This window comes from Pecten maximus, unplaced genomic scaffold (genome assembly GCF_902652985.1).
Source record: "Pecten maximus unplaced genomic scaffold, xPecMax1.1, whole genome shotgun sequence".
NCBI classification, from domain to species: Eukaryota; Metazoa; Mollusca; class Bivalvia; order Pectinida; family Pectinidae; genus Pecten; species Pecten maximus.
This window is the reverse complement of record NW_022979603.1, coordinates 1-17,025: the sequence shown is the minus strand read 5'-3', so window position 1 is coordinate 17,025 and position 17,025 is coordinate 1. Positions and strand designations below refer to the sequence as shown.

The 17,025-nt window shown below is 38.5% G+C and overlaps 1 protein-coding gene across 1 annotated transcript; it reads right to left on the bottom strand.

Moving 5' to 3' along the window:
* Positions 1-9,254: 9,254 nt before the first annotated feature.
* On the bottom strand, positions 9,255-11,444 carry LOC117319030 (flocculation protein FLO11-like; the record flags this gene model as incomplete). The annotated part of the gene is made up of 1 exon (XM_033873939.1): positions 9,255-11,444. A coding segment is annotated over exon 1 (2,190 nt), but the record flags the coding sequence as incomplete, so codon positions are not given.
* Between the last annotated feature and the right edge of the window lie 5,581 nt (positions 11,445-17,025).

Below are 17,025 nucleotides of genomic sequence, written 5' to 3'. Positions count from 1 at the left end.
TCTCCTTTGAATTAGTATTTCAGTGTCGTAGAATTAACAGAGTTATTGATTTTGTGAATGTGTTCAAATCTTAAATTATACCTCTGATACTTGATCTTGACCCATAATGTCAAGTAAATCAAAGCTTGAATGGTACTTGATAGGCACACTGAGTAAATGAGGTCAATATAACAATAAACAATAAAATAATTTATAAACAATACAAGACCAAGTCATAAAGAGAACAACACACTTTACTGCACAAAATTACATAAAGATCATTTTCCGATTTAATTACATGTACTTGTGAAAAACATTTTCCGTTACTTTGTATTAATAAACTCCATCTTTTTTCATGGGTGAGTCAATAATCTTTCATCTTAAATGTTTGTAAAGGAAATAATCCATTGTTCCCTGTAATGTCCACAGTGAACATTGTTTACATAGAAATGGTCAAACATCTCCATCACTGAAGAGCAGAGTAAATCCTCTTCACCTTTACTGAATCCATGTCCTTCAGACTCTTTCAGCTGTTGCCATTAACCCCTCTTATGTAAGAGTTCTATAGATCTAACCAAACAGATCTTGATTAGCACATTTAGGTCAAAGAAATTGTTCAGAACTAAAGTAAATTGTACAGAAACTAAGGTATCAAGTGTGATGTTTTTCTGGAATCTGGTTATTTCTGTAAACTGAAACCATTAATATTAATTGGCCTAAAGGTTATTGCAGACCTTGCAATATATTGTTTACTTTGCTTTACATATGTAAATATTTTACTTATAAATTGTGTACTTCCAATTAATATTCATCAATAAACATAAATACTATTTAGAAAATTTTATGACAACTTATGAAATTTAAAACCTCATACATACACAATGCAATTCACAACACAATACTACAATATACATTGTTTTGCCAAAAAATTCATATTAGTATTCAATGAAGAATTGACGAAACCAACAATACTGCTGCCATAGAAAAAAGTATACAGACTGCAATTAGTACTATCATTATTCAGCGGAATGCTTTCAGGCTAAAAGCACTGAAATAACATCACTATAAAAATACATATGTTTATTGTATATTAATACTCCATACAAAATCCTGGATCCAACCGTAAATATTTATAGACACATAACTCTAAAACTTCACATGTGCCGAAATAGCTGTATTGACTACACATTCACTCTCATTGTTCCCAGAGGCAAACACTACGGAACATCAAACACGTCCATGGACTGCCAACACAGCAGAAATTCCAATCCTGTTCATGTTTTCAAAACTTCTAACACTTTTATCAATGCTTTAGGTAGTCAGATCTGTCATAATACATACTTGATAGGCATACTTGTATTTAGTGAGTTTTAGTTATTTTCTAAATTTTACTTATAATATTGAAGTTCCTTAACTCATACACTATACTGCCTAACAACAACATCTTAAAAGCCTCCTTGTCCACAACTCATTCTCTATACCGCCTAACAACAACATCTTAAAAGTCTCCTTGTCCACAACTCATTCCCTATATTGCCTAACAACAACATCATAAAAGTCTCCTTGTCCACAACTCATTCTCTATACCGCCTAACAACAACATCTTAAAAGTCTCCTTGTCCACAACTCATTCCCTATACTGCCTAACAACAACATCTTAAAAGTCTTCTTGTCCACAACTCATTCCCTATATTGTCTAACAATAACATCTTAAAAGTCTCCTTGCCCACAACTCATTCCCTATATTGCCTAACAACAACATCATAAAAGTCTCCTTGTCCACAACTCATTCCCTATACTGCCTAACAACAACATCTTAAAAGTCTCCTTGTCCACAACTCATTCTCTATACTGCCTAACAACAACATCTTAAAAGTCTCCCTTGTCCACAACTCATTCTCTATACTGCCTAACAACAACATCTTAAAAGTCTCCTTGTCCACAACTCATTCCCTATACTGCCTAACAACAACATCTAAAAGTCTCCTTGTCCACAACTCATTCCCTATACTGCCTTACAACAACATCATAAAAGTCTCCTTGTCCACGACTCATTCCCTATACTGCCTAACAACAACATCTTAAAAGTCTCCATGCCCACAACTCATTCCCTATACTGCCTAACAACAACATCATAAAAGTCTCCTTGTCCACGACTCATTCCCTATACTGCCTAACAACATAAAAGTCTCCATGCCCACAACTCATTCCCTATACTGCCTAACAACAACATCTTAAAAGTCTCCTTGTCCACGACTCATTCCCTATACTGCACGCCTAACAATAACATAAAAGTCTCCTTGCCCACAACTCATACACTATACTGCCTAACAACAACATCTTAAAAGTCTCCTTGTCCACAACTCATTCTCTATACTGCCTAACAACAACATCTTAAAAGTCTCCTTGTCCACAACTCATTCCCTATACTGCCTAACAACAACACCTTAAAAGTCTCCTTGTCCACAACTCATTCTCTATACTGCCTAACAACAACATCTTAAAAGTCGCCTTGTCCACAACTAATTCTCTATACTGCCTTACAACAACATCTTAAAAGTCTCCTTGTCCACAACTCATTCCCTATACCGCCTAACAACAACATCTTAAAAGTCTCCTTGTCCACGACTCATTCCCTAAACTGCGCGCCTAACAACAACATAAAAGTCTCCTTGCCCACAACTCATACACTATACTGCCTAACAACAACATCTTAAAAGTCTCCATGTCCACAACTCATTCCCTATACCGCCTAACAACAACATAAAAGTCTCCTTGTCCACAACTCATTCTTTATACTGCCTTACAACAACATCTTAAAAGTCTCCTTGTCCACAACTCATTCTCTATACTGCCTAACAACATCTTAAATGTCTCCTTGTCCACAACTCATTCTCTATACTGCCTAACAACAACATCTTAAAAGTCTTCTTGTCCGCAACTCATTCCCTATACTGCCTAACAACAACATTTTAAAAGTCTCATTGTCCATAAATCATTCTCTATACTGCCTTACAACAACATCTTAAATGTCTCCTTGTCCACAACTCATTCCCTATACTGCCTAACAACAACATCTTAAAAGTCTCCTTGTCCACAACTCATTCCCTATACTGCCTAACAACATCTTAAAAGTCTCCTTGTCCACAACTCATTCCCTATACTGCCTTACAACAACATCATAAAAGTCTCCTTGTCCACAACTCATTCCCTATACTGCCTAACAACAACATCTTAAAAGTCTCCTTGTCCACAACTCATTCCCTATACTGCCTAACAACAACATCTTAAAAGTCTCCTTGTCCACAACTCATTCTCTATACTGCCAATCAACAACATCTTAAAAGTCTCCTTGTCCACAACTCATTCCCTATACTGCCTAACAACATCTTAAAAGTCTCCTTGTCCACAACTCATTCCCTATACTGCCTTACAACAACATCATAAAAGTCTCCTTGTCCACAACTCATTCCCTATACTGCCTAACAACAACATCTTAAAAGTCTCCTTGTCCACAACTCATTCCCTATACTGCCTAACAACAACATCTTAAAAGTCTCCTTGTCCACAACTCATTCTCTATACTGCCAATCAACAACATCTTAAAAGTCTCCTTGTCCACAACTCATTCCCTATACTGCCTAACAACATCTTAAAAGTCTCCTTGTCCACAACACATTCTCTATACTGCCTAACAACAACATCTTAAAAGTTTCCTTGCCCACAACTCATTCTCTATACTGCCTTACAACAACATCTTAAAAGTCTCCTTGTCCACAACTCATTCTCTATACTGCCTAACAACAACATCTTAAAAGTCTCCTTGTCCACAACTCATTCCCTATACTGCCTAACAACAACATCTTAAAAGTCTCCTTGTCCACAACTCATTCCCTATACCACCTAACAACAACATCTTAAAAGTCTTCTTGTCCACAACTCATTCCCTATACTGCCTAACAACAACATCTTAAAAGTCTCCTTGTCCACAACTCATTCCCTATACCGCCTAACAACAACATCTTAAAAGTCTCCTTGTCCACAACTCATTCCCTATACCGCCTAACAACAACATCTTAAAAGTCTCCTTGTCCACAACTCATTCCCTATACTGCCTAACAACATCTTAAAAGTCTCCTTGCCCACAACTCATTCTCTAACTGCCTAACAACATCTTAAAAGTCTCCTTGCCCACAACTCATTCCCTATACTGCCTAACAACAACATCATAAAAGTCTCCTTGTCCACAACTCATTCCCTATACTGCCTAACAACAACATCTTAAAAGTCTTCTTGTCCACAACTCATTCCCTAACTGTTTAACAACTAGAACAGGAAATGTATTTTTTTGTAACTCATCATCCAATCAAATGGTGATAAAAAAAATCTAGGAATAGAACTAATCACTCCCTATAAGGCAGATAAACGACTCCTGGAACAGCTGATGAAATCTCGCATCCTCTACTGCCAGTCAACCAATCCTAGAATAGCCAACATAATCTCACCCCCTTCACTGCCAATCAGCAACTACATAAACAGCCAATGAAATCTCACCCCCTATACTGCCAATCAGAAACTACATAAACAGCCAATGAAATCTCGCCCCTTTACTGCCAATCAGCAACTACATAAACAGCCAATGAAATCTCACCCCCTTTACTGCCAATCAGCAACTACATAAACAGGCAATGAAACCTCACTCCCTTTACTGCCGATAAATAACTCTTAGAATAGCCTATTAATCTCACTCTCTTACTGCTGGCTAGCAACTCCTAGAACAGCCAATCAAATCTGACTCTCTATACAGCCAGTCAACAACTCCTAAAACAGGCAATGAAACCTCACTCCCTATACCACTGGTCATCGACTCCTAGAACAGCCAATCAAATCTTACTCTATACTGCCAGTCAAGGACTCCTAGAACAGGCAATGAAACCTCACTCCCTATACCACTGGTCATCGACTCCTAGAACAGCCAATCAAATCTGTCTCCCTATACTGCCAGTCAACGACTCCTAAAACAGGCAATGAAACCTCACTCCCTATACCACTGGTCATCGACTCCTAGAACAGCCAATCAAATCTTACTCTATACTGCCAGTCAAGGACTCCTAAAACAGGCAATGAAACCTCACTCCCTATACCACTGGTCATCGACTCCTAGAACAGCCAATCAAATCTGTCTCCCTATACTGCCAGTCAACGACTCCTAAAACAGGCAATGAAACCTCACTCCCTATACCACTGGTCATCGACTCCTAGAACAGCCAATCAAATCTGTCTCCCTATACTGCCAGTCAACGACTCCTAAAACAGGCAATGAAACCTCACTCCCTATACCAATGGTCATCGACTCCTAGAACAGCCAATCAAATCTTACTCTATACAGCCAATCAAGGACTCCTAAAACAGGCAATGAAACCTCACTCCCTATACCAATGGTCAACAACTCCTAGAACAGCCAATCAAATCTTACTCTATACTGCCAGTCAAGGACTCCTAAAACAGGCAATGAAACCTCACTCCCTATACCACTGGTCATCGACTCCTAGAACAGCTAATCAAATCTGACTCCCTATACTGCCAGTCAACGACTCCTAAAACAGGCAATGAAACCTCACTCCCTATACCACTGGTCATCGACTCCTAGAACAACCAATCAAATCTTACTCTCTATACTGCCAGTCAAGGACTCCTAAAACAGGCAATGAAACCTCACTCCCTATACCACTGGTCATCGACTCCTAGAACAACCAATCAAATCTTACTCTATACTGCCAGTCAACAACTCCTAAAACAGGCAATGAAACCTCACTCCCTATACCAATGGTCAACAACTCCTAGAACAGCCAATCAAATCTTACTCTATACTGCCAGTCAAGGACTCCTAAAACAGGCAATGAAACCTCACTCCCTATACCACTGGTCATCGACTCCTAGAACAGCCAATCAAATCTTACTCTATACAGCCAATCAAGGACTCCTAAAACAGGCAATGAAACCTCACTCCCTATACCACTGGTCAACAACTCCTAAAACAGGCAATGAAACCTCACTCCCTATACCACTGGTCATCGACTCCTAGAACAGCCAATCAAATCTGACTCTCTATACAGCCAGTCAACAACTCCTAAAACAGGCAATGAAACCTCACTCCCTATACCACTGGTCATCGACTCCTAGAACAGCCAATCAATCTACCTCATTAGATACTTAAGCATTAATGAATGACCTAACAAATTACGGACAATTCCATTTGCCAGGCTTCAGCAGATACTACCAAAGCCTTGTGGGAAGCTCTGGACTCATTTCATGAATATCAAATATCAGATGATAATAAAGGTCAAGATGATTGATGGCAGGTGACCGACCGTTACAGTAGACTAGACTGGACACTGTCCAGATTTTAGTAAAAAAAAAAATGCCTTCATCATACCTACAATATATTGGCGTATCAATTCCTGATATATGTCCAATATCCTGAACGTACATATAAAGTATGAATTCAAAAACAGTCCAGACAACTTATCAAGGATCTCTCCAGTAATATACAGTTGTCAAACATCCAATTCTAAAGGGATTGTCCTGTAGTGGACCGAAGACTTCGATCAATGTTATTATGTTACAGTTTACACAACAAAGGTCACATGATCGCAACAGAGGGCACATGTGCTTCAAGCATCCCAAAGACAGAAAGTCTATGCCAGGGAAAATATTGGCATTTGAGACAACTTTTTTTTATGGTCAACTGAACAGTGCTTATTTTGAGAGAAATTATCTGCATTGCTATGGATTATCTCGTGTCTCCAATAATAGTGTTGGGTCATAATTGTTCATTCAGCTGTTTCACATTCAAGGTCAAAGTCCAGAAATATTCTGAAAATGATTATACAGACAATTTTATTGAAATCCTTATCATGTCATTGAAATTCATGATTAATATACATTTCAACCCTAGTATAGAGAGAAGTAAGGTTAGATAACTCTGAATAGAAAAGCAGTTTAACATTTATATCAATACTTCTGAATTGTGATATTCATATTAATTGGTAACAGAATTTAACCCCAGGTCAATCATCAACCAATCATGGGTCCACTAGGTAATTAATGTCAGCCAATCACAGGTCTGCTAGGAATTTATTTTCAGCCAATCACAGGTCAACTAGGCATTTATCTTCAACCAATCACGGATCAATTAGGTTAATATTGTCAGCCAATCACAGGTCAGCTAGGAATTCATCTTCAGCCAATCACTGGTCAGCTAGACATTTATCTTCAGCCAATCACAGGTCTGACAGACATTTATCTTCAGCCAATCAAATGCCTGCTCAGGCTTTTACCTTCAGCCAATCACAGGTCTGCTAGACTAAGTAGTTATCGTCAGCCCATTACATGTCCGAGAGTTAAAGATAATGACAATGTTAAGTCGAGTCAGAATACTATTTATGTGGAACAAGAAAGGAAAATTACTCAAACCCTGGGTCTCTAAACTCACAACTGAGACACTACCTTTCTAACCAACTGAGTCACCAGGGTAGCCTGGCCACTATAAGGATCGATCCAGTCCAGATCTGCTACATATGACATTATATTAAGCCAAAACCTTGTTGATACTGAATTCATTGGCCTTTCAGTGGTATTGAGAAAAGAATAACTTTAAAATATTCATTTCATTTTTATCTTTTCTTAATACACATGTATAAATTATAGCTTGTGGTGTATTACTAGTCAGAGTTTTGTCTCAATTAGCTGTGACAGAAATTTCAAACCTTTTGTTATTTACCTCGGGAACTAACTTCCATTATTTACCAAGGTAAGTAAGGGTTTTCAGACATAGCGTACGTAATCTACATGAAATTATGTGATTTCCTCGTGAGTAAAATATAATTAATTATATGCGATAAAATATCTCCAGCCAGACTATTGCCTCACAATTAGATAACAACACTAAAAGCCTCTCCAAAGTCTGTTTCTGTCAGCGTAATAGAATCCGAGCTATAACTGGCACCACACGTCGTATTCCATTATATAACTCCTATATCAGGTCTGACGATTTCCAATATAATGTCATACTGTATTTATCATCAAATACCCTCCCTCCCCTTGTGTAAAAAATTGTTAACTGCTTTTAGCCCCCTCTTTTAAAACTGATGATTTTGCAAAAATGAAGGGGGCTTATTTAATACTGGTAATACTGGATAAATATTTTTAAGTCAAACTAAGTCATTCCCTATGGTGGACAACCAAGTGCGATGACCCTTGGCCTAGTACAATTGTAGCCATACAGACCTGACCAATGGTCTGCACACAAAATGATAGAAATGGCCGTCAACATTTACGGACAGCAGATGTAACTTGACCCGATACTCAACATAGCTCTCTACCTTCAACATCAGAAAACTAAATCAATATTCACAGTAAACACTTGATAATGAGGTTATCATTTCTGATTTCCACCGATAACATAATTCTACGGTATAGAATGGTGTCGATTGATGTAATTTACGTTCCTAACCATTAGGGTTTTGTCTTATTTGCCGTAATTAATCTATCATAAAAATCAGAAACCACACAGATGTTATTTCAATTGTGGCATTTTAAGGATTGCCAACCATTGCAGACAATTGCAGTATCATAAAAATATCATTACATATTGATTTAGCTTCAGATTAATTTCATAATAAATGCTCACACTATAACAAACACTCGAATGAAATTTTTACCTATTAAACAAGCATGCTGGGTATTGTCAAAGCATTGACATGTCCCCTACTAGCCCCCACTTAAAATAGTAACAGTGACCTTGACTCAAAAACCCTGAAACTGCAACTTGATTTGTAGCTACTCATACTGAAGTTACATACCAACTTCCACCAACAATTAACTTGAAGCATGGCTGAAAAAAGTGTGGAAAACTGAGTTGAAGGTCTGACAGACGGACGGACGGACAGGTGGAGGGACAGGCGGACGGACGGATGGACAGACGGATGGACAAGGAGGAGACCTATTAGTCCCCTCAGTTTCACCAATATGATTAATAAGAACACTGACATAAGACAGAGTATTCTATTTAACAAGCACCTTACTGATCTAGACAGGGTTGGCAAAACATTCACATGACCTGTCATGCTGTTTCAACTTTACTAGAAATGGGGCTAAATGCAAAATCTAACCAAAGTTCATAATGAACACTGTCAAATGTCACTGAAACAAAAATTCATTTCCAAATTCTTTGAGTGTCAGTCTGCAGAAAATTAAAAAGAAAAACGTCTTACCTTTCGACGATGACAGCAAGCGAACGGCATGTAAAGAATCCTTACAAGCTCTTTCATTCCACACTTGACACTTTCGGCCACCGATGTAACACTGATGGAAGTCTGGTTTGACTGAACACTTTGCCTGTTGGCCGAGTTATCCTTCTGTTCAGTCTTGGACAGTGTCCTGGTCACCGTGCTAGAAACTGTTCCATAAGGCCGAAATCCCCCCAAATTGTTTTGTTTAACAAGTAGCTGTTTTTGGTCGGTGTGCTGCGACGTTTTTGTCATATCTTGCTGATGTCTATTAGCGCGAGGTGTTACACTTGACCTTGACCTCACCACTTTTTGGTAAATCCCAGAAACATATTGAACATCCTCTGAGACTGCTCTAGTCCGAGGACTTCGCTGGTTAGCCTCCACAAACGAAGGTGTTCTTGTTCTTGTACCAATATCACCATGGTAATGTTGACCTTCGTAGGAATGTGTCCAGGAAACTGGCTTATCACAATGACGACCTTCATGGACAGGTGTCCTTATAGTAGACCCTTCATAGCTTTGGCCTTGAAAAGACTGCATCCTAGCAACTGGTCCATGGAAATACTGACCTTGATGAAGATGATCAGCTGACATTTTTATATCCGATGACTTCGTTCTCTGATGCTGTCTACTGACATTACCAGAAACAGGTGACCTTGACCCCAGAATTGGGGAGGTTTGATGAGCTATTGGTCGAAATGTCCTCACATCAGTGTCACTTCTGCGTGAACTAGAACGATGCCTGTTGTCATGGAGATTAAGTTTAGATGTCGGTCTGGGCGGTTTGGAGGATACACGAGTGGGAGGGACTGGAACAGCCTTCCCAGGAGCATGTTTTACAATATCACAGGAAGTTGTTTGAACAGCGGCACCGGGACCGACCGTCTGAAGAAGGCAGGTACTTATTGGAATCATAGTCCCTGGAACTCTTTGATAATTTTCAAATGTCATAGAGCTTTCGGAAATACCACGGATAATTCCGGAATTCCTAGAACTATCAGATGTCTCAACAATAATATCCGGTTCTCGTCTGTCTATGATTTGTTCCACTGGAATTCTTATCCCATTTGCACTTCCTGGACTTTGCACAATGCTTTCAGATGTATCCTTGCTCTTTTTCGGTCTTTTCTGAATTCTTGCATATTCAACTTCTCTTGATTTTGTGCTTTGAGGAATGGGTCTTTGACTAATGATGTTTGAATGGGGTGTTTCTGAAAACACTCTAGGGCCATCCACATCATCCAAGGTTTGGTCAGAAGAAGTTTGAGGTGTAGAACTACTTATATGGGGTTGTATTTGCCCAATTTCTACATAAATAGCTCCTCCTGACCCTAACGAATCCACTGAATATCTATCCATATCCTTTGACGTTGGAGAAACTATTTTTTCTTTCGGGACCACAGGAACACGTGTATCAATTTGAGTCAAAGACATGCTTGAGTCTTTTAAATTCTCATCTTTAACATTATCAGTGACAGAAACAATTGGGCTTTCAGCAGGGCCTTTTTCAGCCTTTAGACTCCTTCCTGGATTATTTTCAATTTGGTCAGTCCGATAATCATCACTAGCCACAGTATCCGTAACCGTGGGAGACCTACATCCAACTTCAGTGGCTCCTAACGGTACAGCAATGCTGCTACTTATTGAAGTGGAAGTGTCCACATCAGGTTTTATGGTCAAAGATTTCTTTGTTTCCAGAGCAGGGTTGGATTCCTGAAATTCTGGAGGAGGAATAACTATTGTATTCTGGGAGATGGGGGTAGTGGACAGGTCCTGGGGTTTGGAAGAAGGTAACACACCCTGTGTGGTGGGGGTATGTGACACACCCTGTGTGGTGGGGGTATGTGACACACCCTGTGTGGTGGGGGTATGTGACATCCCCTGTGTGGTGGGGGTATGTGACACACCCTGGGGGACAGGGGTAGTTGACACCCCCTGGGGTACAAGGGTAGCTGTTCTGCCCTGGGGGACAGGGGTAGTTGACACACCCTGGGGGACAGGGGTATGTGACCCACCCTGGGGTACAAGGGTAGCTGTCCTGCCCTGGGGGACAGGGGTAGTTGACACACCCTGGGGGACAGGGGTATGTGACACACCATGGGGTACAAGGGTAGCTGTTCTGCCCTGGGGGACAGGGGTAGTTGACATACCCTGGGGGATGAATTTCTCCATCAGTCTAATCAACGCTATGCATTATTAACGTTTTGTCTTAATTCCTCGTTTGAACAGTGGTCAGCTGATGATGATAAGTATAGTTTCTCTGTCACTGGAGTCATGCTGATTAGATCTATATTCATAATTGTCATAAAAAAAATGAATTAGTGTCCTACTGTACAATCACTGAAGCATGATGATTGACATTGTCATAATCCTTTAACCACTGTACCGTGACAGATTAAATCCTCCTAATCAATGAACAATATCTATCTCATTGAATAAAGAAAACAGTAAACCTTATTAGGTTTTCAACCACTCAACCTTGACAAGAGACATCGTCTCAATCCTGTAACCACTCAACCGTGACAGGAGACTTCATCTCGATACTGTAACCACTCAACTGTGATAGGAGACATGTCATAATCCTAAAATCACTGAACTGTGATGGTATACATCCTCATGGAATCTTGTAACCACTGTAGCATGACAGGTGACATCATCATTATCCTGTACTCACTGAACTGTGACAGTATACATCCTCATAGAATCTTGTAATCACTTTACCATGACGGCTCAGTAAACCGTAGTAATCCTGCAATTGTTGTATCTTGAAATGACATACAACTTGTGTTATATCCATTTTTAAAATTGTGAAATCCTGATCATTTGAAGATACATTCCCATAATAAAGGATCACATCTTCATACACAAACACAAAATATACACAGATATTCTCCTTGTGGAAGAAATTTCATAGAAAACTTCAATTCAAATGATGTTTGAATAAATGTTTTTCACTCTTATTTTATTCACGGCAGCAGCAGAAATCTTAAATATTTCCTGAAAATTAATTTCAACAACATCAGGAACAGAAAGCATTCCTGCAAGTGGTGCATTTTGTGAAATATCATTCCGGAGTTGGGTACAGTAAGATGTCACAGCTGATGTGATCCTGATGACATGGTGCCATCCCTGGTGGGTATATATAATCCTCTGTCGCGAGTTATAAACACACACTAGCAGCGTAGCTTTACCCCGTCACCTAAAACATCACAGAAACATCAATCAATGATACAATGCAGCATTATACAGCCTCCAAACAAATCTTCTTTTGCAGTAATCAATTTAAAAGAATTTAGAAAATTTCATTATTATTTTTTTTCCCCATTATATCAACTGTTTAAATGTGTCAGGATTAATTCATTCCCATGTACAGACTCTGCCCGCTGTCTTCCTCGAAATTAGATAAACTGAAACAAGAGGACCAATGGGCCTGTATCACTCACCTGTTTCTGTAGAGCAACCTTGAAGTTCAAGATCTAGATCGTTTATGTAGATACTGAACTGATTACCACTTTATTCAAATATGAGAGTAGGCTAGGTTTATTCATGCAAATCAATTTTAGAGTCATTCATATTCCAGCGTACTATTGGCCCAATATCTTAAGCTCTCAGAGTCTGTTTTCTAACATAAATATTTTTGAATGTGCCAATTCATTATCATGCATGCCAATGTTTAAACATGCGTACAGTATATTTTATATATTCAGTATCTAATAAAGTGCGAAATGAGGTAATAGCTAGCTAGCTTTTATATTGTAGAAAATTCAAATGGGTAAATTCATATTCTAGCCACAGTAATGAGAGGCATCGGGTTAAAATCCCTCATCAGATATTAAGCTCTGTATCTGACATTGTATCGGACAAAATAATGATAAAATTTATCTCTCTTTTACCATTTCATGAACAATCCAATGTTGGGACACAATTCTATGCTTCAGTATATAAGCATAGTATAAAGACCAAAAAAGCATTTTGTAGTCAGACTTTTGCGTACAGACATGCATACTGTATACAAGGAAGATTTATCTCAACATGCATGACTATGGATGAAATTGCCATCATTCTGATATACAACCAACTCTCAGCTGTCTGACAATCAACTTCATTATCTAAAGATTCTAAACTATATACCCTCGAAATTCTGCTTCTTCAGATTTGATAAAAGCCATCAATGTCAGTCACAAGTTTGATGTATGATAAATCTTTGTTTAACTGTTCCCTTGTTGTAGATCAGTTACAAGAAACGAAAACATTTAACAAAGCACAGAAAAACACCAAGAACATCAGCAGAACTGATGGAGTGCTTCTCCAATTTCATTCTGACTGAAATATGCAGAAAAAATACACACTATGCTGCTTATATTGAATTAAGTGAAATTAATGTATTGAGTCAAAATTTTTTTTTAAATGAAGAAATCACACCAATTTGGGTCATAAGCAGGCCCTTAACTTACCCATGAGTTTACAGGTTACAATATACTGAATGTAGACAAAAGGTTTGCATTGTTTAACGTCCTATCAACAGCTACAGTCATAAAGGACGACCAAATGAAAGGTAAGCAGCTAACTGTCATGCCATTAACCAAGCCAGTCACAATTATACCCTAGACAAGGAAAATGAATTTGACCTTTATGCAGGGTTGACAACCTCTACAGATGCCGAAGTGGGATATCTCCTACCATCGAATTGTTTAAAGTGGGATATCTCCCACCAAGGGATTGTTCAAAGTGGGAGATCTCCCACCATCGGATTGTTCTAAGTGGGAGATCTTCCACCAAGGGATTGTTCTAAGTGGGAGGTCACCCACCAAGGGATTGTTCTAAGTGAGAGATCTCCCACCAAGGGATTGTTTAAAGTGCGAGATCTCCCACCATCGGATTGTTCAAAGTGGGAGATCTCCCACCAAGGGATTGTTCAAAGTGGGAGGTCACCCACCAAGGGATTGTTCAAAGTGGGAAGGTCACCCACCAAGGGATTGTTCTAAGTGAGAGATCTCCCACCAAGGGATTGTTTAAAGTGGAGATCTCACACCATCGGATTGTTCAAAGTGGGAGATCTCACACCAAGGGATTGTTCAAAGTGCGAGATCTCCCACCATCGGATTGTTCAAAGTGGGAGATCTCACACCAAGGGATTGTTCAAAGTGGGAGATCTCCCACCATCGGATTGTTCTAAGTGGGAGATCTCCCACCAAGGGATTGTTCAAAGTGGGAGGTCACCCACCAAGGGATTGCTCTAAGTGAGAGATCTCCCACCAAGGGATTGTTCAAAGTGGGAGATCTCTCACCAAGGGATTGTTTAAAGTGGGAGATCTCACACCAAGGGATTGTTCAAAGTGGGAGATCTCCCACCAAGGGATTGTTTAAAGTGGGAGATCTCCCACCAAGGGATTGTTTAAAGTGGGAGATCTCCAACCAAGGGATTGTTTAAAGTGGGAGATCTCCCACCAAGGGATTGTTCAAAGTGGGAGATCTCCAACCAAGGGATTGTTTTAAAGTGGGAGATCTCCCACCAAGGGATTGTTCAAAGTGGGAGATCTCTCACCAATGAATTGTTCAAAGTGGGAGATCTCTCACCAATGAATTGTTCAAAGTGGGAGATCTCTCACCAATGAATTGTTCAAAGTGGGAGATCTCCCACCATGGGATTGTTTAAAGTGGAGTTTAGCTCAATAACATTTTAACAACAACAAATTGTTTTATTAGTCCAACAGTGAATTAGATATTAAATATTTTTGAATGTATTCTATGACTCCATGTGAATTCAACTTTTATCACAACGTCCAAAAATGTCACTGATCTGCCTCGAGTAAATAAAGAAATCAAGACTCAGTATGACCCAGACAATGAATTTGACCTTTAACCTTAATGTTTCATTGACCTAATTAGATATACAGACCAAAAAATCTTGTGCATATCATCCTCTTGTCGTTTGTATCTCTGAATCGATTTTACATCTAAAGACGAACAATAGATGGACAGAAGAACAAATGGATAAAACAGAAGATATATGCTTCACCTACATATTTCTGGGAACATAAAGTTGATAATACAACCTTGGACTCAGAAAATAAAACATGAGTCAAGATCAAGACAAGATAAATGCCCACCAAATTCCTAATGCCCACCAAATTCCTAATGCCCACCAAATTCCAAATGGCCACTGAAGTCTAATCAAATTATCCAAAATAAACCTATATATTATTGGTAGTGTATAAGTGATGTACCCAGAAAGGAACCAAAAGTAGTCAAACATGACATGCTTGTGTAACCTGCCAGTATGCGCACCATTGTGGTATATTTACATTTGCTCCACATTTCCCCATTGACACAATGCTAAGAGGCAGTTGCCACCATACGCCTATAACACCCAGTGCCTCAGACTATAACACCCAGTGGGTCATGTGACATTAAAAAAGGGGGGATTTTTTTGTGTTGGTTTAGTTTTTTTTAAAGTTGACGAAAATGGTAAGACAATGTAAATATAAGTATTGAACAGTGGTTTTAATGTCGTTATAGTCGATATGGCAGCAAGATATATGGTGGGCAAACGTAGCATGGAAACCCTAACGGGTTCCCATGCCATTTGTCCACTATATCTCTTGCTGCCATATCGACTATAACGACATTAAAACCACTGTTCAATAACTTTTGTAAGATGGTTATGCAAGTTTTTGGCCCATTGTATGGGTTGGATATTTCAGTTAAGGAAATATTAACAAGAACGATAATGGAGTCAAGAGAAATCAAATTAATTTATTAACAAGTGTCAGTTATTTCCATAGGTTCACACAATTTATACTGAAGTGGTTATATATTTCCAGAACTCAATCAAAAACTATCATAAAAAAATAACGAGTCCCTAAGACTATAAACAACATCAACAAAAATCTATCAATCAGTCTAAAGATGTTTTAAAGTTCTATGTTATCTGGATAGTTAAATGTTTACATTTCAAAATCGGTGTTTTTTAATGAAATATATACCATTATGTCAGGTTAATGTAAAGTTTGTGGTGTTAAGACATTACAATTCAAACATAAATTTTACTCCTGTTACACTTAGAATACATAAAGAAAATCTTGCTGTCATTTTTTTTTGATAATTCCACTTGATTTATGTCGGTACAATGACATTCAGCCAATAAAAAATCAACTCCTCCACAGTAGACTTGTCATCAATTCCTTCAGTTTTATACACAGTTTGATGATACTGGTCAGAAAATGAACTCTTCGCTCAGAAAAAATAATTAAAGCCATCAAATCCAGATCTCATTGTGTAATGATGAATCACAACTGTAAAGACCTCCATTTGTACCCCAACAAAATTACTGGTATAGTCAAAATGTATCCTGGCTAAGATTTAATATAGAGATTGTAATGAAATGATGGTGTATAGTGACTAATTGATGATGTAGTGATGTAATGATGTAGTGATGTAATGATGTAATGATGTAGTGATGTAATGATGATGTAGTGATGTAATGATGATGTAGTGATGTGATGATAATGTAGTGATGTAATATATTTGTTGATTTTTGTGTATGTCTTATCATGTAGTGTGTAGTTGTATTTAGTTATGATATGATGAATGAATTTTTGATTATTTTTTTCTGTATTGTGTTGTTGTCTGTGTATGTTGTAGTGCTTCCTGCTGTGTAATGTGTTGTTCTTGTCTGATAAATGTATTTTGTTCTCGTTATGTTTTGGTCTGTCTTGTCGATGTATCTAAGAACCACGGCACTTGCACAAAG